We start from the raw sequence: 27688 nt of genomic DNA, 5'->3' as shown, positions 1-27688 counted from the left end.
TAAAGTCGTTTGCTTTAGAATATATCTGATTTAATAAACAAAACAATATAGTAAAATTTTTTGCAACACGTAAATGTTATCTAGGCTAACATTTAGCTACACATAGCTTGCATGTATATGCAAGGAGGACATTTGTGTACTGCTTTGTCTCTCCTGCGTAAGAGTTGTCATTTGTTTTTATGCTAGCATTCTCACATAAATCATGGCATGTCTTTTGCTCTTTCAGTAAAGAAATTGTTATTGATTTACCTACGTGGGATGAGTGAAAATGAATTCAGTTAAAAAAAAAAAAAAAAAAAAGGAAAAATAACCTTTGAATATTACCTTATTTCTGAATAAAACAAGATTTCTATTTGGATTTGGATGAATTGGAACAGAATTACAGAAGCAAAGTGTTTTAAACAATCTGTACAGGGACGCCAGAGAGCTCTGCTGCTTTGCACTGTATGAATGTGTGGGGTTTTGATCTAGTAATTAGGCAGCCCAATGCAGTCTTATGAACGAGACCAAGTCCCTGTTACCACTTTCCCTTTTTATTGGTGAGAGAACTTGTTGCATGTAGCTTCCTCTAGTACTTTCTCCCTTTATTTTTCTTTTAAATACCTTGTGACTCTCTTCTTTCTACCCTGTCATTTCATAGTTTGCATAAGCCTGCCTTTCACTCCCAGTTGCAGTTCAGAGCTGAAGCATCCCTCTTCAGAGGCTGTAGTTGCTTTATCATGGAAACATTGATTTACTTGTAGCCTTAAAAATTCTTTTGTTGTAACCTTTTTCAACTCTATACTCCAAAGTGACTTCACTAACAAAAGGGAGCTTTTGTGTACTGCTCCTGACATGTAATTTGCGAAGTCTTTTTTCATGTAGAGGCAGTATTGGTAGGATATTAGAAATGAAAATAGCTGATACTTTTATACTTTTTTTTCCCCCTAGGGCTGCACAATGATAGAACTGCATTTCTCTTCAGTGGCTCGTATGCTTTAGTGTAATTGAATACTGATAAGCTGAACAGACAGTTGAAGTAGCTTTTACATAAATTATAATGTGGACAGCGAAGTGCAAGTTAGAACTGTTAAACACTAGTCTTTGAAAAGGAGTTAGAGTTGTGGTCTTTATAACCTGTACAGTTTTCGTATGTTCACTTGGCTGCTTGCCCTTTCTATAGATGTCTGTATCAGATTTCTCTGTTATCAGTTTTCTTTTATCTTTGTTTGGTTTCAGTAACAGTAACCAAGATAATACATATTTTGACTTGTTCATTCTCTGGAAATTGAACTAAATTATTAAAATTTTAATAAATAGTTAAACAAGAATATATACTTATATTTATAAATTATGAAATAATCATTTAACAGTATCTCTTTATTGCAGCAAATTTAGTCTTGAATTCTTGGAAACTACTTATGCTTTCATTAAATTGAGTATGTTTTATGTTTTTTTTGTGTGTGTAAAGCAATAGTGTATGTGCTTCTGAAATCTTAGTCAGACAGAAGGCACTTCATATGTACCACGTTGGCTGCCATCAACAACGTTCTCATACAACTCTTTTTCTCAATAACATTAATGAATTCAGAAGGGAAATCTTTCATAATCAGATAAAAATTTGTCTCTGTTTTCTTCCTGCATGCTCAATAGCTACATTTTTGACCCTGCGTCCAATAGTAGAGATAGCTAAATTGTGAAGAACACAGCTCTCCTAATTTATGGAACAATTCTCTAAACATCGATCGTCTTGCTATATTATGACATCTTCATAGTTCTCTGGTGGATTTTATTGCCCCATTTTAGATTCTCATAATTTAGTATCCTGAGCTCTTCATCTGCATGATGTTGGAACCTCTCCTCTCAAATAGGAATGCATTCATAGAGGTGGAAAGTATAGTTGTTGGGACAGCCTCAAGAGTTAGCAGAACTGACTGTGGAAGTATCCTTAGAGCTGCTGGAATTGTTTCACTTTGTGTTTTGAGGGCAGCACAGAAAATAATGTAAGGGGATTCTGAAGTTCCAAAATAAGGAGTTCTTGAATGTAGTAAAAAGAAATTTAAAAGTCAACAGGTGAGATCATTTATCTCCCAGAAGGCAAGTTTATGCATGCCTGACCAAGTAAAGGAAGGAGGAGGGTGTCCTCCCACAGCCCTTCTCTCACAAGGAATCGTAGTCTGTGGTCACCACAGCTTCATAGTGAAAGAGCTGCTGAGGCAGCGAGGATCATCTAGAAGAGCTAGGAAATCCCCAGATTATGTCAGAAATTATGTAAATGCCATCTTTGTGATACCCTGGTAAAAATCTCTCCAAAAAGCATTTCTTGTGATCTCTGACAAACCTTGATCAGAGATGGACACTGGAGGGATGGTGTCATAACTTGATTGTTTTGTGCTTTTATAAATTACTAATGGGGAAGAGATGACTGTTCCTTTTGAAGACCTCCTCTTGGGTTCCCTTTTATTAAACAGAAATGTAGACTGATTTTAGTGAAAGTGAAACTGCAGGAGTACAGGCACTGCAAGTGAAAACTACATTGCTCCATAGAAACTTCTCAGAGTATTTAATTTCAGGCTTAGGGATCCTAGTTATGAAAACAAAATGAACTGCAGTGGAAGGGATTCTTCTTGTTACTCTTCAACAGTTGCATACTTGGGTGATAAAACAGAATTTCTGGTGCGTGCATCTTGCAGCCCAGAGACTCCAGACAGCAAATAGCGTTATGGAAACCAAGTTAATGCAAGAATGTCGTGGGGGAAGGAGGAAGGACTTGGACTGCTCTCTTGGTATAGAGAAATATTGGTCCTACGTGTCCTTGAGCAACTTTGCAGGACTGTTTTGAGTTTTATATCATCTGGTGACATTATTATAATGGTTAGTGCACATTTTTTTTGTCTCCCTTGGAGTTCTGTAGCAAAACTGCTTCAGCACTTCTCTGAAAAAATTGCTTTCAGGATAGAGCTATATTAGATTGTGACATAAAATGTTACTGAAGTTATATTTTCTAGGGAGTGTTGAGTATCTCTCTGTATAGGCAGTAATTCAGGTTTACCTATTCATAAAACATTTTCTTTGTGAGACAAATCCTGCCGTTTGGCAGCATTATCCAGGTCACTGACAACAGTAGCAACATCAGCCTCTGCAATGCGATTGAGATTGAGGATGTGAATTAGTTTGCTGCGGAAGGTATCATCCGTGGCAGGAGGAGACTGCCTAGGCGATAGATTCTAACAGCAGAAGAGTGATCATGACAGAAATTCAGAAGAAATAATTTTGAAGACAAACATAAAATTCCACTTCCTCCTCCTGGCAGGAAAACAAAATACAGCAAATCGGCCTGCCCAGCACAATGATGTGCTCATTAACAGTGCTATGTACGGGCTGTGTGACTCTTTTACTGCTTTCTTTTCATAATAAGGTACCCAGTTATCTTTACTCTGGCTTAAAGGATCCTAGAGAAATTCTGATTTCCTGTGTGTACACCTGCCTCTGTTGACAGATTGTTGCTTGCCTGGAATTAGTCACAATTATTTTACCTGTATCAGTTCTGTGTAAAAAAAAAAAATTCTGGAGCGTGATTGTCTTTATGTTTTTATTTGCTAATTATTCATGTATGGTTTAATATTATTGATTGACATTCATAGTTGCTACCCTCTGTTTCCCCGTATATTAATGCTGTCTCACTGACCTGTCATTTACTCATAGATTAGCCCATTGCCATTTTACTGCTTGCCATTTGTCTCCTGGTTCCTGAGTCTAGCTGAACTCTTGTCACTGCCAAGGGGGATGTGTTCGTTAATCCTGGCCTTTGCTGAAGGCCCAGAAGACTTGCTGCCTTCAGGTAGAGAATTGCTTATACTGAGAGAAGGTAGTGTAAAATCTGAATAGTGTCCTTCGATGTGCTGTGCTATTTGCTCAGCCTGGGATGGGAGAGGCCTCTCAGCTGGTTAGCCAGAGTTGCCCAAATTGCTTATTTGTAATTGAGTTGTTTTGCTTAGTTCTGGAATTTGGACATTCTTGTCTGGACAGTCTCAGTCACTTGGAGGCAGAGCGATATTTAAGACTGGGTGTAGAAGCCACACAAAGAGGAATTATGGGCACAGAGAGAGAAGAGTAACACCCAGCGATACAGAAAAATCCTCATTCTCCAAATCTGTTAGCCTCAGTATAGGGTTCTTGTCTGTACGCCAACAGTGAAGTTGTGACAGCTCGATGTATGGCAGTTGCCTTATTTTGTATGGTTAAGTGAAGAGGTACAATTTTTTTTATCTGCTTCTTGAACGTACCTGTTGTGAGGTTTGGTAGGATGACTTTATTTGGGAGCGGGACGTCACTGCAGCAGAAGAAGCATGAAGAAGAATCTGCACATGGTCATTACGTGGTGGGAACAGCCTGAGCTCTTCGAGGATGAAGGCGCTGGCACTGAATGCTTGTTCTTATTTTCCCATGCCGGCCTTCCTTAACCATGTTTGAGGTTGTTCTTTATATTATTCATAGGTTGCATTTATGCTGTCTCCCAGTTTTTGATAAGCAATAAATAGGGTGAAGGCAAAGCTCTGCATATTTTCAAGCTGCCTTTCTAGTACACAGCAATACCGCATTGCTGGACAGTCTGATGTTGCGTGTGATGTACACTAGTGATCAGTGCTCTACTTCGAGGAAGGTATAAAGTTGATATAAGCAGTCTCATGCTTTTTCTCCTCTGCCTTTTACAATATATTGCCACCACCTTTCTGTTGTCAACACAACTATTTATGGGTCCAAACATAGATCAAAACTCTTCTTTCTTTCGCAGGTTCTCAGCTAGATTATGATTTGCATTGGGCATAGTGTTTTATTTGTTTAGTATCTTTGGCAATGGGTACTGAAATGAGAGCAGGAGCACTCTGAGTCCACGTTGCATATCCAGTTGACCATTAAATGGCAGCAGGAACATTTCAGACAGATGTAGCAGCATTTGTCTGAATGTTGTAACAGAACAAATTGGTCCCATGCTGGGACATCTTGACTGCTATGTAAAAATTAATACAGCAGAAAAATTTGCAATTGACTTGTTGTTCAGAGCTTGTCTGTTAGCGAGGTATTTCTGGAGTTGTGTCAATTACACGATTGGAGAAGGGAAGAAAAGATAGGAATTTGTGAGTTTTTAAAATTACCGAATCACAGCAATTTATGCGTTTATTTAGGTAAAATACATTTATTCTAATGCATTTTTGAACCACAGTTCAGCGATTGTTCATTGCTAGAATTAATTTATTTACTCCCCATTTGGAACTGTCTTTAAAATCTCTCTGTGGAGGTCTTACACATACTGAGCCTGACCATGAAAACTTGTTTAGGCTATTGTTTCTGTCAGCAGTGACTTTCTTAGTTTTAGCCAAGGTATTGCATCTCTGTTTCAGAAACAGTAATTGTACCACTCTTTATCGTTATCAGAAATCTCTAGAAAAACAGACTATATTGAGCATACATCTAATGCATTAAATAAGTCTCCAAAGAGTCTGTTCTATCACACCAATTTTATCTTAATGTCTTGTTTTATGTCCTAATGTAATGCCTTCAGTGCATCGGCTATTAAATGTGGCCTGTTATTTTTAATAGGTAAAATATCATGTATGCTGTCAGTACTGTAGAACATACTGTTTATGCTGTCTCTTTTTACCTAACTGAAAATTCTCTGTGTTGTTATACTGTGCTTTATTCCCCCCTCCCCCGAAAATAGGAAATAAAGCAATTTATTTATTTTTGCAGCTTTTTTTTTTTGATGAGTTGCCTTTTGCACACATATAGAAGTATAAGAGGAATGCATCCAAAGATGTCTTTTTAAACTATTCCTGACTTCTTTGATATTACTCACATGCACAGAAATGTGTATGCATACAATAATTGTGGAAGAGTTTTTTAAGAGGTGTTTTGTGTTTTTTTGGGGGGAGGGGTGTTAATGTAAGGCCTTTTGGGCTAAGTGTAATTAACTTCTGTTTTAAGAATAAAAGACCAAAACTTTTTAAAAACTTGCTTGGAAATTTTTGTGGCTATTATTTGTTTAGCCAAATCAGTGATGTCTTCAGTTTTTATCTTTGTTTACAGTGTTATAATGTTTTTGTTGTGTTTTGTGGTGCTTGATTCACAAATAATGAGATGTGTTGAAGCTTTTCATTGGCCTAAGTCTTCGATTGTAAATGTAATTTTTTTGTGTGGGTGCACAACAAAAAGCGAGTAAGACAAGTCATGGAAGTTGCTTCCAGGATGGGTGATGCTGGACTGAGAACTACTGGAAGTTAAGCAAAGGTGCTCCTGTGTGAGATTCTTCCATTTTGTGCCCGAATCCTGACAATAAAAGAAACCCTTTCTCTTTTGAAAGTCCAGACCTTTTATTGATAAAATTGTTCAGGCCCTCAGAAGAGCGGAGTTCGTTTTCAGTTTTAGAGTTAGTATTCTAGAGCCTTGAAGAGGTTTTCTGCTTGGTTTTCTTCCAAAGACTGGCTCGTTTGCAAGGCTAAAGAAAGATGGTCCCAGAAGTGATGACTCCAACACTGTAAATTGGTTACTAAAGCAATTAGGGGGCAGCAAGCTTTCTGTGCACAGTTTTTAGATATATTTTTCAGAAGCTGTGTTAAGGCACTTTACGTGTACTAATCCAACCCAGTCACATTACAGACATTTTGGTTTCCAGTGCTTGTTATATATTTAGAGATGGAAAGTTCCATGGCTCATTGGTAATATATACATTATATTCACGTAGCCTTCTGGTTTTTGCCTTCCCCTCCAAGAAGGAAAAAAGACTTTCAGTTTATGGGTCTAACAGCAAATGCAAGAAGCTTTGCCAGTCAGCTCATTGATTTTGTTGGCTTAAATGACAGCCAATTTAACCAGACTTGTGCTGTGTTTTTTCACTTGGCTGGTGAGAGAACAGAACCTTTGATAATTAACATGAAGCATTAGTACAACCGATCTAATCTAGGGAGATATAAAATACAATGCCTTTATTGATATTTTTTGTTATTTGATATTGCTACTGTGTACAGGAGAGAATATGTGTGTACAGTTTAAAATATGTAATCTTGCTGTGATTGCCTAAGTAAAACTTTGAGTCCACGAGAAAAACGGTATGTATGTGACAGGAAAGAGGACTACCAGCTTTGACCCTTTGACAGGCCAGGGGGAGGTTGTTCCTTTCAATTCCAGTACCAGTGGTATAGTTAAATACGCACAGAGTAATGATTCTCATGTTTGTTTTCGTTTGTTTGTTTTTAAACATAAAGGTTCTGTGGTTTTGTTTTGATTTGTTTTGATATCTGTACTTCATTACTATTTAAAGGCAAAAGGATTATTAGGGGGAGGGAGAAAAGGAAATGCGTTCCTAATCTAAATTAAATTAGGACAGGCCAATTTCCATATATTTCCTCTGTATGCAAAAGTTCTTCCAGTTGATGGTCTAGATCAGGAGCTGAATATAGATGCTCTAATTCACATTGGGAGGAGTCCCTTTGCCTACATTAGGTAGGAAAACGAGCCTGTGATAAGAAGTTAAGCTTTGTGAACACGTTTGTGCTTCCAGTTCTCAGTAATTAATTGGTTGCGATCTATAAATACATAAAAAGGAGCCTTACCATAGAAGATTAATTCCATATTGAATATTGTCTTATTCATAAAGAGGAGGCTGTGAGGGTCCTTTTGCCTTTTTTTTTCTGTTGCTGGGAGGTCAAACTAGGCACTGATATTTGACTTCATGCTTTTTTACATCAGTAACAAGGGTCTTGTTTGTTAGATGTTGCTTCTATCTGCAATGTCAGTTCTTTGACCAAATGCAGCGTAAAAGATAACTTTTGAAGTGGTTCTGTTCCTAAGCAGAAGAGAGTCTAGTTGGCTAGTCACGTTGTTTCTAAAGGCTGAGCGTGGAAAAAGGCAGTAGAATTATTTTTTTTGGCCTGATGTGAACAAATGCAAGTTGGAACAGATGCAATGAGTAAGATGCCACTTGTATAATCTATTCTTTTAGAGTGGAATTGTGATTGTAAGGAAGTGCATCTTTATTAGATGTGAATTTTACAAGTACTCAAACTGTTGGTTTATGATCCTAGATGAATTAGCCGTGTATTTCACAGTGTGATTAATTTTGTTCTGTATTTGATGTGCAAGATGTTGGTGTCATCAGTAGTTTTTTTTCTTTTCCTTTTCCAAACTCAGGTAGATTGAGAACAGTTTAATAACAGCAAACTACAGAAAGCTGTTTTTCTTCTTTAAATTAAGGGGACAATATCCTTGACAGGTGTTTCCTGTTTCTGTTTTTAATTAATGTTGTTTTCATTACTCAGAGTTTTTCAGACTTCTCTTTCTGACACAAGCTTGGATTATCACCTTCAGAAATACTTATTCTTGAATGATATGCATCTGAAGTTACTAATGCAGCCAAAAAAAATGAGTGACACACAGTTTATTATGTGCTTGAAAATAACAGGCATGCAACTGGTGTAATTAAAACGCTGGTGGAGAGTTGAATGATCAACTGCTCAGCTTTGAAAGACACAGTGAATGATGCCAGGTATTTTGAGAATCACGAAGAACTGCAATACCAAGGACTGCATGAGAGAGTGCCACGGTTCTTGCTGTTCTTGTTCCTGGTAGTGCAGACAGTTTTTATTTTTCAGTCAGTAACAGCATACTTGATTTTTCCATCTTAGATTCTAAAAAAAAATGTAAGTCTCAGTGGAATCTTCAGATCTCTACCAAATTGCCATACTTGTACCTTTTTTTCACTTTTTAAAAACCATCTTCACCCAGTTTGGCCCACTGCAGTGGAAACGTACTAGGTTGTACATTTCACAAAATCAGGCTGGTGCCCCTTGTATGTGTTTGCCTTCTTCCATCCTAGGAGCTGATGTTGAGCTACCAAGTGAGCTACTTCAGACTGGCCATGCTGCTGTCTGCTTTCTTTTAAAGCCCCTGCTGGTGGCTTTAGTCCTGTAGCACTTCTTTGAGGCTTGTCCCATGTCCATGCTGTTGCTATAGGCTGCTTCTCCTGAAGGTTTCTGAACTTGTCCTCTCCTCCCACTTCAGCTGCTGTCTTCAGATAATGTGTTTTTCTGACTGCCTTTAGATGTTTGGGAAGCACCTCACCCGCTTGTAAAGCAGCTTGTAAAAATAGCCAAGTAGCAACTTCATTGTGTGCCTAAGTGGAAAAGTAAATTTTAAAATGCTTAATCTCTATGTAGATGCATCTTAATGCAATTTAACATCTGGAAACAGAAGAGTCAGCACTTAGTCTGATCCAAAGCTTATTGAAGTTCAAGGACGGGTTCCCACTGACTTCAAAGGGCTTTGAATCAGCCAGATCTTGGTGAGCCATCAGTGTCTTTGACCCTCCTGAAATAAACCAGCTAAAATGTAAGCTGTTAAATATTTTCATTGCTTCTGAAAATTTCAGCTGAATTTGTTTAAGCTTACAAGGATTAAGCACATAGCATATGCTAACTGCATATAAAGACCTGCATTCCTTTTTTCACTTGAGCGTATCAGGGGCTGGGAGTTGGGGGGACAGGATTTTAGCTATCAGCATCATAAGGCCTCTGATTTTTGATGAGTGTGGAATCTAGATATTAATACAGAATGTAAATACTTCAGTATGTTTCTGCTATATATCTAGGGTGCTGTGGACATCCGGTTTGGCCAAACGAAAAGTGCAGTAGTACAGGCGTTGTGGGAAGGATGGGCCTGATACAGACAAAGGGAGCCAGAACCCACGTGTTTAAGTCTGATTTTACCTAGATGATTTAAAAACTGGGGAGTTTGTTTTTAGAAATGCACTGTAGAGAATACCTTTAAATGACATTGAGAGGGAAGTGGGAGTTTGAGGCTGTTGAAGCAAACTGAGCTAATGACAGTGAGCATTGAAAACTTTGTTGCAGGTTCTGAGGAGGAAAAACGTGTATGAAAGGTAAATTTGAGTACAGTTTGGAAGGATTTAATAGTGGTGCTTCTAACGATGAAAGCTGGGAGTTCAGGGTTAGACTGGAAGTCATTTGTAAGAAGGAGCAGTTGCTTTAATACATTGCTTCTTCCTTTATTTCATATCAATTTAAGGATTGAACAAATATGTCTCTGCTAGCTTTTCTGGGTTGTAACAGACAGTACTGTATCAGATTGCCTGTCCTCATTCTGTCTGCAGAAGACTAGAATTTCCATTAGCTGCATTCAGGTTTATGCATCTATCTGCTATGACCTCTCAAATATTTGTTTTGGATGCAATTTGGAAATTCAGAGTAGATAAATCTACAAAACAGAACAGTCAAGTCATACAATCAGTGGTTTGGGTTAGAAGGGACCTTAAGGATCACCTGGTTCCAACCCCCAGCCATGTGCAGGGACACCTCCCACCAGACCAGGTTGCCCAAGGCCCCATCCAGCCTGGCCTTGAGCATCTCCAGGGATGGGGCATCCACAGCTTCTCTGGGCAGCCTGTGCCAGGGCATCACCACTGTCATAGTAATGAATTTCCTCCCAATGTCTAATCTAAACCTACCCACTTTTAGTCTAAAGTCATTATTCCTTGTCCCATCACTACACTCCGTGACACAGAGCCCATCCCCAGCTCTCCTGTAGGCCCCCTTAAGGCAATGGCAGGCCACTGTCAGGTTTCCCTGAAGCCTCCTCTTCTCCAGGCTGAACAACCCCAACTCCTTCAGCCTGTCCCCATAGGAGAGGTGCTCCAGCCCTCTGATCATCCTCGTGGTCCTCCTCTGGACTCTTAGTAAAGGAGAGGCCTACACTTACCACCTTATCTTCATCTGTGTTCTGCTGGTGGCTCTGTTCTGGGCTCTGTTCTAAAGCTCCAAAACAAAAATAACTGTGCACATTCATCTCACAATTACTAAAAACTTAGGGGAAAATCATCAGTCTTACTGCATCTAATCATAACCACTAGGTATATATTACTAATCAAGTAACTCCATTTTAGATTTGTCAGGTTTCCTGTTAAACAGTGAAAATAAGCGTGCATCTGTTATAAACTGGTGAAAATGAATGTCAAATTACTTCCCTCTAATTTTGTTTAAGTGAGTTAAGATCACCCTTTCTCTGAAGCTGCTGTCATTTTAGACAACTAGCGCTACCTTTGGGTTGTGTGGATTATATTTTGGAAGCTCTGTTCTCTGAGACCTTGTCTCCAAATATGAGGATTTAGCAGGTTCTAAAACTTTGGCCACAAGTGAGGATGAAGAAATCAAAAAGTCAGGACGTTCCCAAGTGCTAAATACTGGTCACTCCTAAATTGCTTTCAGTTTTTTTAATATATATCCTCTACATGTCTGAATTAGCAAGAATACTGATGCTTTAGGGCAGGAACAGGAAAATTGAGTTTCATATCATTGGACATCTTTTTTTTCCATTAAAAAAAAAAAAAAAACATTAATTACATTTCAGTAGAAGGAAGCACTTACTTGCATGTGGATTCCCATTCCTGATTCCTTTTTACTATTAAATTCTTTCAAAGTCAAGTCCTGAACTTGCTAAGAATCTTGGTAAAATTGGTGCTTCAGCACTCCATGAGCCCTTCTGTAACAGGAGGAATTTTGTAAGTATAGTTAACAAAATATGTACTTTTATATTATCTTGAGATTTAAAATCTCTTGGATTTTCTAATCTGTGTCTGTTCATTTGTATGTAATATTGTTCAGCAGTAGATCTTCTTTTTGATTAGAAAATTGTGTAGGCTTAAATATTTGCAAGATTAAAAGCCAGGAACAGCCTGTTTCCATATAAAGGCATCTGTTTTTTCAGTTACTGCCCAAGTGGAAAATTGGAAAGAAATTGTTGTGCTTTCAGTTAGCTTTAGGGCATTACATAGCTAAAAATTCCATGTATCCTTTTTGAGAGTAATACATGTAGGGAGATGCAGGCTTCAAAAACACTGTAGGAGAACCAAGTAAAACCACAAATGAAGAATGTGCCCTGATATATATTTTTAAAGACTCAATTTTTAAGAAGAAACACAGGCTAGCATTTTGAAAAAGTTAAACGCAGAAACACAACAGTCTCAAATAACTTTAGAGCAGGTCCTGAACAGGAAAAGTTCCCTTGGAACATGCTCTGAGTTCAGTTTCTTAACAATAAGAATATCCTGCTTTTGAGTGAGAGGAGATAGAAATTATTCATGCTAAGGTGTGGCTTTATTGCACGTACAGAAATGCATTAAAAGAAGAGTACAGTTTGGAAACTGCTGGCCTAACTGCATCTCCAGAAGGTTATTTTTTTTCTACGTGTCTGTACACAATGCCTCTTTCTGCCTACTACTGTAGTAGCTGTGGCTGTCTAAGGTGTTAACCTTGTTGTGTAATCCACCTCTCTCCCCTTGGACACCATTCCTTCTTTGTCAGTCTTTGTGTTGTTCATCTCAGGCTGTTGGGCTCAAATCCCGAAGGTCATCTCTTATCCATCCCTGTGTTACTTACTGTAGCGTGCAGTGTAGTCTTGTGATGTTTTAGGGTGCATAGGCATTCTCCTACCATCAACAACCACTTCCAGCTTCTTCCACCAGTTTGTTCTCCTTTTTATTATCTAATATCTAACCAAAGAGTAAGCTACGCAGTTGCGAAGTGTATGCTTAGAGGGATGTTGTCAATATGAAAGTAATCATATTCAGAATTTGTTGTTCGGTGTAGATATTTAAAGTACTACTTTTTGCATTTCTCTGGAGGAGGACATCAGGGAAAACTTGATTTTCTAATTTTGTATGCGAATTATGCATTTCGGAGTGTGAAGAGGCTGATGGAAGCAGGAGAAAAGATAAGAGCAGCTCAGAAATGAAAGTATGCTGTGCTTGTGTTTGACACTGCCTGTATGTGTGTGTATTTGAGGCTATGAGCAGACAAACAAGTTCCTGTGAAATAACATTTAGGGTGAATTATCCATAGGGGGAAATGAAAGACAGAAGTGTGCTTATTACAGTGCACCATGTGTTTGCCCTTACATGACAAAGTTCACTTACCAGCTTAGACCTGTAGCAACATGCTTATCTACCTATACCTTTGTTATTATTGCTTCTTTGTTTGCCTACAGTTTTGCACAGAGAAGGTGCCTCTGTTTTGTTCCCAGTTTAGTCTTATTGCCAGACTGGAGAGGAGCATCCATTCTAGCTGTTATTGTCAGGCCCTGGCTGTCATCTGCCTAGGTAGGATTGGGTTTGAGAATTGCATTTGTGTTTAAGGCTTTTAGTGTTGTCCACTTCCTCCTCTTGTGAAAAGGGCGAGATACAGAACAGGTCAGTAACCTGTCATCCTTAAGCAGATGGGCTGAAAGGGGGTGAAGATTCAGCATCATCGTCCTCGGAAGGTTTGGTGACAGGGGAAGGTTTACTGCAGGGGAAGTGCAGTAAAGAAGGCGGTAGTGTGCGCTTGTTAAGTCTTCCAATGACTGCTAATTTTTATTATTGGATTGTAAAATTAAATAGCGATCAAATTAGCTGTTATGTTTTTTTCTTAAGCAAAGATTTTTGCTTTCTCTAACAGTTAACCAAAATTGCAAAAGTGTATGGGCACGTCTCTAGACATTCTTCTTCAGTCCAGTAGAGCTGACTTTGTCTAAGGATATTCATGTTTTATGGATAACTTGCATATTGACTTTAATTTCTTGAAGTCTTCCTCCATTTTTATGTTAGTTAATTGGTTTACTGATTAACTAATATTTTTTTTCACTTGTTTTTTAATCTCTCTTTTCAGGCTTCCTTAAGCCAGACTTAATATTGATAGAATGAAAAAGTTTAAGAGGAGACTTTCCTTAACCTTGCGTGGAAGCCAGACCATTGATGAATCGTTGTCTGAGCTAGCAGAACAAATGACAATTGAAGAGAACAGCAGCAAAGATAATGGTAAGCATATCTTTTCATTCAAATACCAATTTGATCAGGTCCTGCTTGAGTGAATGGTGTTGGGTTTTTTCATTTTTCATAGCTGCATGGAATTCCTTATCAAGCTTTTAATTTAACTCACATTTGTCTAGCCTGGTTCTTTTAACAGTCTGATATGTTGTCATTTATTGGTTTACTTTAATATCAAACTGTTATACAGCTCTTTATCCAAAGCTTCCTAATTTGCTATTTTAGTGTAGTGAGCAGCAAGGATTGTAATGCTCTTTCAATAAACACCTTATTGTATGACTTTAAAGGGTTTTACATCAACTTCATATGGCTTCAAATTCAATTTATTTCCCAAAATCGTTATTCAGTAATATATTGATAATAATTGTTTAAGTATTTTGAATAAAACTGTTTACATTATCACTGGTGATGTAGTGCACTAGTCTGAAAACTGTCGCCTCTTCATGTCTTTGAATAGAACTTCCCTTCAACAATATGAAGGCATTTAGAAACATCCAGGACACCTATCTTGTTTGTGTATTCTTATTCAGTTCTTTCGCTGATTCCGTAAGCGTACTGGCTGCTGTAATATCCACGGTAATGATAATACTGCATCTGAATCCAAGTTGCAGTAATAGCAACTAGAAGAGACTGTGTTTCTTTGTTCTGTTTCCTTGGCTGCAGCATTGAAGTCATATTTCATCTTCTGTGCTGATTAGTATTACTTCTTGTTCTGCTGACATCTAAGATTTTCTCAGGTATCAAGTGATCTGAATTTTTTTCGTCTCACACCAGTAAGTGTTTCTGAATATTCAATGGGAATATTCAGGCAGGACTGGGAAATTTAAACAGAAGTAGAGGCAATGGAATTTGCCCTGCAGACTTTTAAACCCCATCCAAAATCTGTTGCATACCAAACTGACTTTACCTTTGACAAAACAAAACTATTAGTGTTTTTCATTTTTATCTTTAATCCCTGGCTTGTTCATCACTATTGTCTTCATCATGGGCTGTGCCTGATGGCTTGGAAAATTATGTCTGTTAGAGCTTTAAGAATTTATACAACAGATCTACTCCAAAACAATAATTGTAGTATTTTTGCACTAGTATGAATAAAATACTTTGAGACGTTCTGAGCAGCTGTCCAACTTGGTTTTGCTTGCGTTAGCCTTTGTTACTGACTCATATTTTCTTCAGACCTCTATATACTTCTGATAGATTGATTCCATTATGTGAATAAGTGCTAAGAATATTACTTTTGTGCTGGGAAATAAGCATCAAAAATTGTCACCAGCATCAGTGAATGTAGTGAACTGGGTTACTGAAATGATTCAGTTGAAAACTGCATCCAGGAAGAATAAAAAGGCTTTGATTTAAACTGGATCACATTCTGTGTTCTAGCTCAAGGTAGAAAGAACACAATAATGAGTTTCTGAAATGTGAGCTCATGCTATCCTAAACCTTGTATAACTCTATTTGTGGTTTATAGTATATGAGAATTATCTCAAGCAGCAATATTTAGATGTCTTCTGCATGTTTCTCAACCAACTTTGACAGACCTAACTTCTCTGAAGATATTTAAAATGTTTCTAGTTACAAATTAATTATTTATCTTCAAATACTCATTTTACTTTGCTTTCCACATTATCTCACTGGCCAAAAGGAAGCTTATATGCCAATATTTTGTGGTATGATACATACTATGTTTAGAACTGCAAGATGTTGTCAATGCCATAACAGAATACCTTTGGATACATTAAAGTGTTGTAGATCTTTTTTAAAGAGGAAGGATAATAAACACAGATTGTACTGTTGCTACATGTAATCTTTAATTCATTTCTGTCATTTAAAAAAGTTTTACTGCCATTTGCTCCCCTTTTCTGATACTTTTACAGTGCTTGTATTAGTATCAGTTTTAACTTTGATCTTACAGAGATGAACAAGATAGTACCTTGTGTTTTTTTTTTCCTTCAAGAACTCTTAGAAAGTAAGGTTGGAAAAATGCTTGCTACACCAGCTAGTCCTGCTTTTCTAAAGGAAACTCTTAACTTTCCCACTACTTAAGATATGTTGGAAGGAGTAGTTTTCAGATGGATCACAGGAGACAAGATTTCGGCAACAATTGCTGAAAAAAAAGACAGGAAATGAGTTCCCTCTTCTGGTGAAAGATAAGTTAGGGTTAGGTAGTGAACATGCCTTGGAAAATGGTCCTTCAGTGGACATAAAAATTACTTACAGAGGAATGCTTAAATGAGAATGCCTCAGTGTCTTTATATGTGCAATTGGAGTGCGAAGAAGCCTGTACTAGCTGTAAATATCAAATGGGGATACATGAGAAGAAGTCTCTTAAAGAGCGGTTTATGAGTTGATAGAGTCATTAGGGTTGGAAAAGATAGCTACGTTAAGATCTCAGAAGTGCATTTCTTTACTGCAGTAATCCTGATCTGAGAAGAAAGGAGCAACCTTCTCCCCTAGTTTTGCTTTTAAGAGGAAGAAACGGCACTTCTACCCTGTGGAATAGAGAAAAACAAATGTGACCATTTTGCAGACTTTGGGTCTGTTCTTGAACTTAGAAAGCACACTGTAGTAAGTAAAAGCAAGCCAATATCTTCATCTACAAAGAATCGAAGTCCAGGGTACAGACAGTCTTCAGAAAGTGGTTCTTCGTATGTAGTTTAGCCAACTCTCTTTCCCATGCCAAAGGCAAGGGTAGAACCTAAATACCAGAGGCATTTACAACAGAATTTTCTTCTGCTGTTGTGAATTTTGTTTTGTTTTTATTTTTTTCTTCCTAGAGATTAACCTGTCTCGTCTTCTGTCATTCCATTCTGATGGCCGTATTCACTGAAAGATATTTTTTATACAAGCCAGCTTTTTTTCTTCCTGAAAAGTGTGTTCAGCTGCACCTTAGAGACTACATTCATAGAAATCCACTTCTGTGCTGACCTAGGATCCATACTCATCTCTGATTTTTCATGTGTGTCCTGTAAAATCTATATTTGAAAGTTACGGTTCAGCACTGTGATTCCAGATGTAGATCACATGCACATAATACCAGGGACCTTTGTCACAGTTGCCCTTCTGGAGTAGCCAGTCTTGCTCAGCACCCTCTCAAACTTTTCCTCTCCCAGAACAATTGCCTCTGATTCCAAGTAGCTGCTGCTCTCATCCATAGACCTCCCTTGTCATTAGCTCTAACATTTGAGTGGGTTGTTTGAAGATTGGTTTTAGAGAACATTACTCCTAATGTAGAACAAATTGTCCCATTTGTAGTTCACAGATGTAAAAATAGATGCGTAACTTCTGATTTTTTCGCAATGCATTGATACCACTGAATCAGCTGACCTTTTGTATGCAGTCTCATTTCACACACAGCCTCCTTCATCATGTTATGTCAGTACAGTCTCAGCATGCAGCACTTACCCATCAGCAGCAAAATGGGATTAGCAGGGATCAACCCATATTGTTCGGTGCAATAGCAATGCCGTAGCACAGAGCTATTGCACTGAATGTGGAATAATCAACAGTATTCTTTCTGGAACACCATCAAATTACTTTGTGACCAGAAACCTATGTATGATTAAATCTGCCTTACAAATTACATTCATCATAATTGGCTTTTGGGTGTGAAAGCATCACATAATCAGATGCATAAACCGTAAAAGTAGAGGGACTGATGAAATGCCTAATACACATCTGAAGCCTTATGAACTGTGGGCTGTACGAAGGATACTTTGGGGTATTTTTTCATCTGAAAACAGCTTTGTCATGGTCTCTGATGTTTTAACATACAAAACTAACTAGTTGGATTTGTTGTTTGTTTTTAATTGTATTGATTCAAGCACAATAACATTTAGCTGGCTTGTTTCTTTAATTTTAGGTTCTACGTTAATATATGTGTTCAGATTAATATTAAAAATACTAAATGGTAATTTGTAGCACTTGACAACTAAATTTGCTCCTGAAATTTTTCCTTGCCAATGACATAGTAATGAAATTTGGCTAGAAGTAACATCCAAATCATGCATATTTAAAACCCAATTAACTGTAAAATTTATGCAAATGCTTTAAACACATATGAATATGCTCTCTAATGAAAGTGCAAAATCGGGCTGTATTGTCTAATATCATTAAATACATTACCATAAGCTCCAAGCATGCTTTTAAGATTTAATTACAAGATATGTTCATAAATACATCCACAGCTCTTGCGTTAATATATAAGTAACAATTTGGTTGGAAAGCCATTATATAATGCCTTTTTTTTCTTTATATATATTTATGTATGTATACATACTTGCTAAAACAAAACAAGTGAGGTTCTGATGGAGTTGACTTCATGAACTTCACAGAATCATAGAATAATATTTATCTCCATTTAGTCTGTTGTAGCTCAGTCATATGAGCATGGGATCTACTCTCACAAACACTTGCATAATTTTTTTGTAATTTTACAGGTGTGAGTAATAATGGAAGGATCAGCTACAGTAAAGTGCGTAAGTGTTTTTTAGGTTTAAGGCCTTAATGACTAGTTACTACTCTGGTAAGAAGAATAAACGTTTGTAAAATTGACACGTTGCAGTGCTGTCTTAGAACAGCCAAATTTTTATGTAGTTGTAGTCATTTCATATCATCTTCAGTACAGCTGAGAAAGTCCCATCTGCTGTGTGTGATTCCTTGAGTATGTAAGGAAAACAGTGAATTGCAACATATTTTCAAGACAATGTTCTTGGATTGAAAATATGAGCACAGAAATACTTACAAGTAATAAATCAGTACAATGTTTTTCTTGATACTGGTGGAAAGTATCAATATACAAATGCTGGGGAGGAAAAAAAAAAAAAAAAAAAGTCCCCAGAAGTGATAGAGCTCATTCCAGAACTATAGATTACCACAAATAACTGGCAGTTGTCACAGCTAAATACTGAACCTCGTACTCTTCCTTACACCATCCTGACAATGGTTTTATTATAGTCTGTATGTACCTTCTGTGCTGTGGCATACATCAATTTTTGTTATTACTGTTCAGTACATTGTTTCCATCCCACATATCCTGCACAACATAGTGTTCTTTCTTCCCTTCTGTTTTAATTTGCTCCTTCCCACAAAACCTGGAGGCTCTGTTCGTGTGTGGAAGTGCTTATGAAGTGAAATGAGCATGAAAATTCAGGGCCTGAAAGCATGTTTCAGAGACCTGTAGTCTTGAGGAGTTTTTGTCCACTCCTTAATCTGTTCCTTCAGAAGCAGAGCACAGGTTTGGCAGGAGAACGTGGCACATAGCTGCAGAGGTGGACTCTGTATATACATGTACAACAGATTTCTGCTAGCGTAGGCTCACTGATGAAGATGTAGAAATTTGTTCTCAAGTAGCATTCAGATATACTTGTGAAGTACAGAAAAGCAAAATAAACGTTGGCTGTTTGTGTTGTTGTTTGTTTTTTCTGAAAGTAGGGCAGAAAGGAAATAGGTCCTCTCTTTCCTGATTTGATTGGCAATGTAGCCTCACAGATATTTGTGTTGGGAGCTACAGGGTAGTTGTGTGTGGGAAGGCAAGGAGGGAGGCAAGGGATACTTGGCTGCAATGCTGACATGTGTTGATTTAAATTGTACATGTAACAGTGCTCTGAAGGATTTTGTGTAGTGTAATGTCTTCTGGAAGTGGGCGTTTTAGAGGGAAAATAAGTACTGGTGGTATGTCATGCATGATAGAAGGTGTAGAACTATCGAACTTGTGTTCAAGTAAGCATTCTGATGGCCAGAACTACAGTTTTGAGAATTGTCAGCAGTATGAAATATATAAATCTCAAAGGCAGACTTTCAGCTTTGAATATTTTTCATTTGTTTGTGATCTTCTTCATCTCGATACCTAGACAGAAGCCAAAAGCTCATCATACATGTATATGAATTCAACTTTGAAAGGCTTTTTGTAGTGTATTTTAGATGTCTTGATCTCATTTTTGCCTTGTTATCATCTCTTATTTTATAGCTTATACAGAATCCATGGAAAAGCTTGTCATCCAACCCACCCTTAAAAAAATAAATAAATAAATAAAATTACAGGATCATTACAGTGCCATTGTAGTCGCTGAGATACTTCACTTTTATTTCTGGGAGAAACCTGAAGGTTGTGTTTCTTTAGTTTTCTGTCAGCATTTTTCTTCTACTATTTTACCAATATTTTCTGCCACATCTTCCAAGTGAAGAAGATATGCTCTAGATATCACTTCTCTACTCAAATAGATTAATTTTGAGCAACAGGAGAAATCCTTCAAAGGTTCTGCTTAGTTTGTAATGTTGTAATAGTCAAATTTGAAGCTTTCATCGTATTATTTAACGAATAAATACATAGGTTTTGAATAGCTGCTCTATTTTTAGAGCTGTTTAATGTTTTCCTGGGCATCACATAATAATGTTTTATGTTTTCCTGGGCATATTCCTGTTTAACGTTTTCCTGGGTATCACATAACAGAGTCCATGGAAACAATCTCGTAAAATAACATATAAATATACAGTAATTTATGCAGTGCTCTTTATGCAGCTCCATGAGAGTACAGGTAACAGCAAATCTATAGCTGCTTTGGGTTATTCAAATATTTATTCCATTGGAGCCATCATCTGCAATCAACTAATTTTACTGATTGGGTCTGACAGGCTTCCAGCAGTGTAATTAAATATTGTATCGTGCAGGATATCAGCTCTACAATGTCAGAAATTCACATACTTACATTCTAGGACTTCTGAAGGAAGAAGGGGCTTCTTGACAACAGCTTCTTCAGGAAAGCAGCTTATTCAAAATATTTTGTATTGCAAGTCCAAAAAAAGTCAGTCTATTGCCAACAGACATGTAATAACTGAGTGGCCATTAATACAGCATTCATTCAGGTTAGTTAAATGAATATGTACCAGATAATGTTAAAATATGATGGAGCTATACAACAGTAGCACTTACAACTTTGAAGCAGTTGATATAAATATTTTTAAAAGGTTATCATGATTGCAAGGTTCATGCAAAGCTGTCTAGAGAATGAAAATTTAGTTTCATTTGCATAGAGTTTTAACATTTCCCTGTTCTCTATCAAAATGGAGAAAGAAGAAAAAAAAAAAGCACACTGGAAGTTTTCTGAAATGAGGGTGAGGTCAAGGTAGACAGAAAAGAAACTGCATAGAGTTCTGTCCTACAAAAAAGCAGTAGCTTATTCTCAGGGCATTTAATGAGATTTCACCATAGTTGAGCCAATCCAAAGTCAAGCTGCAGCTAAAAGTGATGAGTGAAGTTGTGCCTCCTCCCTCGTGTCTGCACTTAGCAGTCTGCGTGTCCTGTGATGGCCTAGTTCAGAAACCTAAATCAAAATTACCCTTCTTTTTGCCAGGGGAGGACCTAGGACAGTCTTTCTGGTAGCAGCTGTGAATTGTCAGGCTTGCTGTTACACGTTTACTTAAAATATAGAGCGTGCCTGGGTTCACTCCTATTTCTGAGGTCATAGGTGCCCGAGTCTAAGTCTCCAACATCTGTCTTATTTTGATTAGACAAAACTCCTGTTGTGTACATTATTTATTTGAAATTCAAAAATATATTTATGCATTAGTATGTTTCCCATCTCCAGAATGGAGGTTACTGAATAATGCATTTTCTTGCAGACTTACTCAGCTCTATCAGCAATGCCTGATTTAAGGGGAAAATGTCATCACGTATGACAGGTGATTTTGATTCTTTATTAAAGCTAGCTGAAGCAAATATCATTCCACAATTCAGACAGTGAAATCTAAAAGCCAGCTTGGTCTTTCTGTCACATAATAGAGATACTCATGGGGCCTGAAAAAAAATAAAAAGAGTTAGTTGAATATCTGGTATTAGATATTCATAAAATGTGTTTTAAAACGCATTTACATTCCTAATGAAAACACTTTCTTTCCTTAATCCACCGACTGACTGACATGTGACAGTATGTCAGTAGCTGAGACCTTGCATAGAAATGCCAAGCAATTTGCAGTCTCTCTGGATCTCAGATTAAGTAAATCCAGTTAAGTAAATTCAGCACAGGAACAAAAGAAGTGGTGTGGCCCTTTAAGACAGATGGAGAAGAAGAAGAAACATTGGGGATATATTGAAAAATGCTGAACTTGGGAATAATTTCAGGCCAGCGTTTGTGGTTACTTTAAATTACAGTTAAAGGAAGAAGATGAGGCATCTTTATAACCTCGTAAAATAGTTGTTCTTAATTAATTCAGCGGACAAGCTTCTTTGTTATACTGACTATTGTTCTGCTCCATACTGGCAGTGCTCCTGTTTATGACATAAAAAATTGGTTTCATTTATGCTTAAGCATAAATTTCTGTCACTTTATAATTGAAAGATTTCAGCATTTTATTTGAGTTTTCTGTTTCTTACATGTTTGTTAGCAGTGGTGTTGGCATTATTTCAAACACAGCAAGACAGTACCTTACTGGGCACTGTATTTTCTTAAAATACAAGTGTGTTTTATAAAACAGATCAGCAATGTGGTTTAGCAACTCTTAAAACATCAGTAAGCCAGGCTGCCTGTATTTTGAAGAGTATTTTCTTTCAATGGTGCTGTTGTAGTTATTTTGTATTGTGCCAATAATAACAGAAGTTTGAGTGATAGGATGCAAGAAATACAAGAAAATGATCCAAATAACATAAAACAGCTCAGCATACACCAAACTTGAAAATCAAGTAGTGCAGTAGTGTACAGTCACTATGTGTTGCCCAACTGTAAACCGAGAGATTTGCCAAGATGTACACCTAGCAAGGTAGCATGCATCTGGCGTTATAAAAAAGGTGCACGTGTGTGTATGTGTAAATAATTACAACAAAAGGGTACGTTCATATTTCAAAAAGGGTTCAGGGCATTGAGAAGAAAAATGAGTTTTCTGTACACTAGCATAATGTGTCTAAATATTTTAATTTGGAAAATATTAACCTTTTTTTACGTTTAAAGGAAAGATTTGCATGATTAGTCTTAATGTACTATAGTAATTAGTACATCTTAAGAAATTTAGGAGTTGAACTGAATTTAGTAGTTAATCCTTGAAAGATGAGACCAAGATGAAGTGATTTTGTAGCCAGAATATGAAGCAAATACTGTATTAACTGACCCAATATGATTCAAAAAGAACCACCTCCTCTCTTTCAGCTTGCTTTTCATATTATAAGCTTTATCAGTTTGGAATTAAAGCTTGTAGAGTGGACTGAGGAAAAAGAGCTAGAGAAGAACAATTACTGAGGCTCTTGCAGGAATGAGTGTTTGTGACAGTGGGAACAAAGCACTTGCAGCTGCACCCCTGCAGCAGGAGTTTTGCAGTGTAAGGACAGACGCAGTCCTGGATAGTCCTCCAGTCTCTGCTGGTGACAATTCAGGGAAAGTCTAAGATTAGAGCCCAAAATGTAACAGCATTTCCCATGGGTACTCTAATAGTTTCTGGTTCAGAGACTTCCTGAGCATGTTCCTGTGCATTTAGTAACCCCGAGCAGGTCGCTTGTTGAGTCTCCCCTTGCATCTTGTAAGCTCTGGGTGCTCGTCACATCCTGTGGTGAGGAGTTTCCACAGACTGCGCGTTGTGAAGAACCACTTCCGTCTGTTGTACTTACCCTGCCTCTGAGAGCTTTCACAGTGACCCTGCCTCTTGGGCTGGAGGAGGTGATCAAGCTGTGTGTCCCCTTACAAGCCTGTGGATTGTGTCACGTCTTCTGCAGTTGCTGCTTTTTGAAGTGGAACAGGCCTAGGCTGTGTAGGCATTCTTTCTGCAGCAGCGCTTTTGTCTTTGGTCACCCTTGTAGTACTTTTGAGAGCCCTTTATGGTCCTCATCTGTTTGAGAGAGGAAGACAAGATCTGTGTATGATGCTCAAAATGCAATAGACCCATCCGTTTGCATGGTGATTACTCCCCTGTAATTTCTGATCATTGTTTTTTTAGCTGTAGCGGAACATTAAACCAATAGCACCGTGAAGATATCTACTGTAGTACCAGAAACACCTCCTCCTCTCTAAAAAAAATCGTGTCAGCTAAGCCTTTGGGTGGTTCTGAGTTATATTTACCAAGTACAGTGATGCTAACTTAAGGAATGTTAGTGAGTTTTATATAGTGAAACATTTTTTTTTGAAGACAAACCAAACCTATAATCACAGAGATAAAATTATAAGAGGCAATTCATAGATGTATGTAATAAAGGCATATAACTTTTATAGATAGCTTTGACTCATCTTATTCAAGAAAAATCAGTTGCACTATAATGTCACAATAAAAACTGCCGCACTATCCTTCAAATGTAGTGATTCAAAGTATTACTAATATTGCAAAAAATGAATTCTTAAAGTGGCTGAATTGAAATTGTGACTTAGGGGTCTTGGAGATTGTTGAACAGTGTTAAATACTGTTTTTGAAAGTGTGGCTTTTAAGTGTTTATATGTTTAAAACGCACAAATAATAGTAAACAGTCTTGTAAATTCACTTTCAGCAGAGTTTGCTTGATCATTTTCAATATTTGTTCCAACTCTTACGTGTTACTGTCGCTTTCAGGGAGGAGGCAGCACACAAATGAAAATTCATGTGACCATTACTTTAAATGTTTATAGCATACCACAATGCAAATTTAGCTGCATAGGCTATAACAAAAAGACTTTTTCAGATCATAAGTCTTTGTTATACCATCATAAAAAGAGAATGCTATGTGATCCTTCCTTTTTTTTTAAAAAAAAAAAAAAAGTACTAGAATTAAAAAAAAAAAAAAAAACACCTCGTAATCAAGTACCATTAATAGTTCTCTTAGTAAAAAGCATACTAATAATTTGAGAGCGCTTGCAACTTCATTTCATTGTTTGCAGGTAGTTATGCCTGGCCTACTACACGACCTAAATTATTTTTGCTAACTTTTGTAATGGGTTCCATAATTTAGAACAGTACATATGACTGTGCAGAAAGGTAATAGTTGTCTCTGATTACAAAAATTATTTTTGTATAATTAGATCTTATATTAAACATTAATATTTAATTTTATATAAATTAGCCATTTGCCATTAATTCTGTGTTTATCCTTATTGATCAGACTTTTTTTATATGTTAAGATATTTTAGTTGTTTTGTTTTAAACTGTAAAATATATCCAAATCTACCAGTGCCACAAGGAAAACACATTTTTGAAATAATCATGTCTGTTCATCACACTTTTATGTTCATTACTAGCATAAAACCTAATCTTTGCTTAAATCATTTGGTGTATTCAAAAGTTCTGACCTTTTTAATGTGCTACACAGTTTTTAGAGATGATCTTTTTATCAGGAAGACAAAAAATGTAATATACAACAGAAACTGTCAACTTCATACATATGTGAATGCAAATGTAGTCCACATGTGTGGGTACGCTCCAATGTGGTTAATTATACTAGACTCATCAGAAAATGCAAATATCTAGATGTAGGGTATGATTTGACAAGACCAAGATGTTATACTGTCTCACTTGTAAACAGCTTTGCCTCAAGCCATATGGCCCTGCCTTTTCCTTGTCATGCCTCTGGTACTTTCTGACCCTTCTTGAGGTGTATGCTGGAATCTTACTTTTCTCATTGTAATTAGAAACTGAATATTGTTCATGCAGAATTTTCATTTTTGTGAGAAGCACTAAATCTTGCCATATAAGAGGTATTTTCAGTTACACATCACTCTGTCTCAGCAGTTTGCTCGAGGTTTAAGTTAGCCTCCAATGATAGTGACACTAGTGTCTGAGTTGAAAAACATTTGTATGTTTTTTAGCAGTAGACTTCCATACTAAAGAAATTTTCCGAGAACTTGGTTATAAGGTTTACTGTTAGAGCTTGGGGGAATTTGAGGGGCTCTTGCTGTTTTTGGTGTATCAGGGCTTGGTCAAAGGGAGGAGAGTTTTGCTTCCCATATTTTCCCAGAAAAAAATACCTTTGAGTTGGTTTTCTTGAAAATCCGTTTTAGAAACAATTGAAATTAAGTAGAATTACATATTTTAGAAATTATGTAAAATTACATATTTTATATATTTTTAATTTTACATATTTTATATACTACTTATTGCATATATAGGTAATAAAATGAAGTAATAATTTCAAAATTAGACCCCACCAAGCGCTGTAGTCACACCCAGTGATGACTGTCTTCACAAAACAAACTGTGCACTGAACGGTGGTTTACATTTTCAGAGTTAGCATTCATTTGTTCAGCATCGTGTACAAATTCATGGTTAGGTTTTTGGTCTAAAAGCTGGGCGAAATTCAACCAAAGATTAGTAAGAAAGTTGGAAAGCAGAAGGCAACTTTTAATACGTAGAAAATGAATGTAGAGGTTGTGCTATATCCGAACCAATGTGTTTTCTGTCATGGTGTTAGTAGCTAGGTTTTGTTCAAAAATTGGCAAGGAAGAAATGTACTGCCTACTGCCCTAGGATCGATGTAGTATTGAATGCACAGAACAAGGAAGCTGAGGCTCAAATAAAAAGAGATGATTAGAAATAAATACTTAGGCCAAAGAAGCACAGAGTTTTAGAGGTGAAGGCACCAATCACTCTTCATGTACGTGTACACGGATGCCTGGTGTAGTCTTCCTCTTATTCACCCCCCTCTGAAGCTGTGTTTATGAAGGATGCTAATGGAAAGCTGCAGGCAGGATCACAGCAGTGCTGACATGTCCTTTCAAATTCTACCTTCTGCCTGAAGCCTTTTTTTGGCTTTTATTTTGTTTCCTACAGCTGCTGGGTTAAAATGATTTTTGTCTTAATCTATTATTCATGTTATATGCAAAAAATCCTTGCATAATTACTTTTTAAAGTCACTGGCCTATCCTTGGGTGTTTCTGTCTGTGTACTTCTGCCTCTTGTTTTAGACTATCAGGCCCTAATATATCCAGGGTTTTTGTACGTGTGTGGGAGTTCTGGGGGAGAAAAGGAGCTCCCTTCAAGTCCCTGTTTTGCTTAGGTTACGAGGTGTTTGTTGTTTTCCTTTCTCGCTGAAATTCTGCTTTCTGTGAAATGAGGTTTCCTAGCTGTATTCTTATTTTGGAAGGAAAAGCAAGGTTTTGGGATCCCTGCATGTGCGAATATGAGTCAGGGTGATGAAACAGCATCCCAGATTGCTCCCTGTCACAGCACAGAGGGAAGCTGTGAGCAGATCCCAGCTGTGCCATGCCCTCAGAGCAGCAGCTCCAAAAGCGCCTGGCAAGGCTCCGCTCAGCTGCACTCACGCTGCAGTTGCTCAGTGCAGGGGTGCTGGCTTTTCTGTCCTCCAGGCAACACCAAACAAGCTGTATCTGTAAGTGTAACACGAATCAGATGATGGAAAAACAAACTGAACTGTTCTTTTGGCACATTTAATCTGCAATGCTTGGGTTCTGGGCATTTCCCTAGCGTATGGGGGTAGTGCTTGTATGTAGCTTCCTTTCCCCCGTGCACATTTTCCGTAGTGGCAGTATTTCTTTTTTAAGCTCCTGTATGAGTGACTTCATCAGTGGCTCTGATCAGTCCCGCTTTGTGACAAGCAATGCAAGCTGTCTTCTGTTCTGCTTCTTGTTGTGGTTAAAGAGCCTCCCTGCTTTTGGAGAGCCTGCTTCCAGAAGCGCAGCTAGTGCACGCGTGCAGTCAGCCTGGCTGGGGGGACGCGAACGCTTCATTGATGTATGCAGCTGTGTAGCGGGTTTTAACATTTCTAATGTTGCTCCTCTCTTGGAAAGTGTTTATCAATAATTATATAATAATAGAAACAAATCTTACAATCCTGCTGATGTGTCCAAGTCCCATTTGAGACATAATCCGATGGAAAGCCAAAATAACTGTTTTAAATACTTAAAGGTTATCAGAATAATAAATCACCTTAATTACGGCATG

At 37.4% G+C, this 27688-nt stretch overlaps 1 protein-coding gene across 3 annotated transcripts in view; it reads left to right on the top strand.

The window, feature by feature from the left end:
* CDK17 (cyclin dependent kinase 17) overlaps positions 1-27688 on the top strand; it is a 95789-nt gene that overhangs the window by 22386 nt on the left and 45715 nt on the right. For 2 of the 3 annotated variants that reach the window (XM_084496505.1, XM_084496506.1), the window contains exons 2-3: positions 13692-13840; positions 18286-18324. In XM_084496505.1, coding sequence (XP_084352631.1) covers positions 13723-13840; positions 18286-18324 — 157 coding nt within the window. In that variant the 5' untranslated portion in view covers positions 13692-13722. The remainder of the gene's footprint in view (positions 1-13691; positions 13841-18285; positions 18325-27688) is intronic. The other variant, XM_084496507.1, reaches the window with a different exon arrangement.

This window comes from Aythya ferina (assembly GCF_964211825.1).
Source record: "Aythya ferina genome assembly, chromosome: 1".
Taxonomy (NCBI): Eukaryota; Metazoa; Chordata; class Aves; order Anseriformes; family Anatidae; genus Aythya; species Aythya ferina.
Note: the sequence above shows the minus strand (reverse complement) of the source record. Positions and strands in the feature narration are given on the sequence as shown.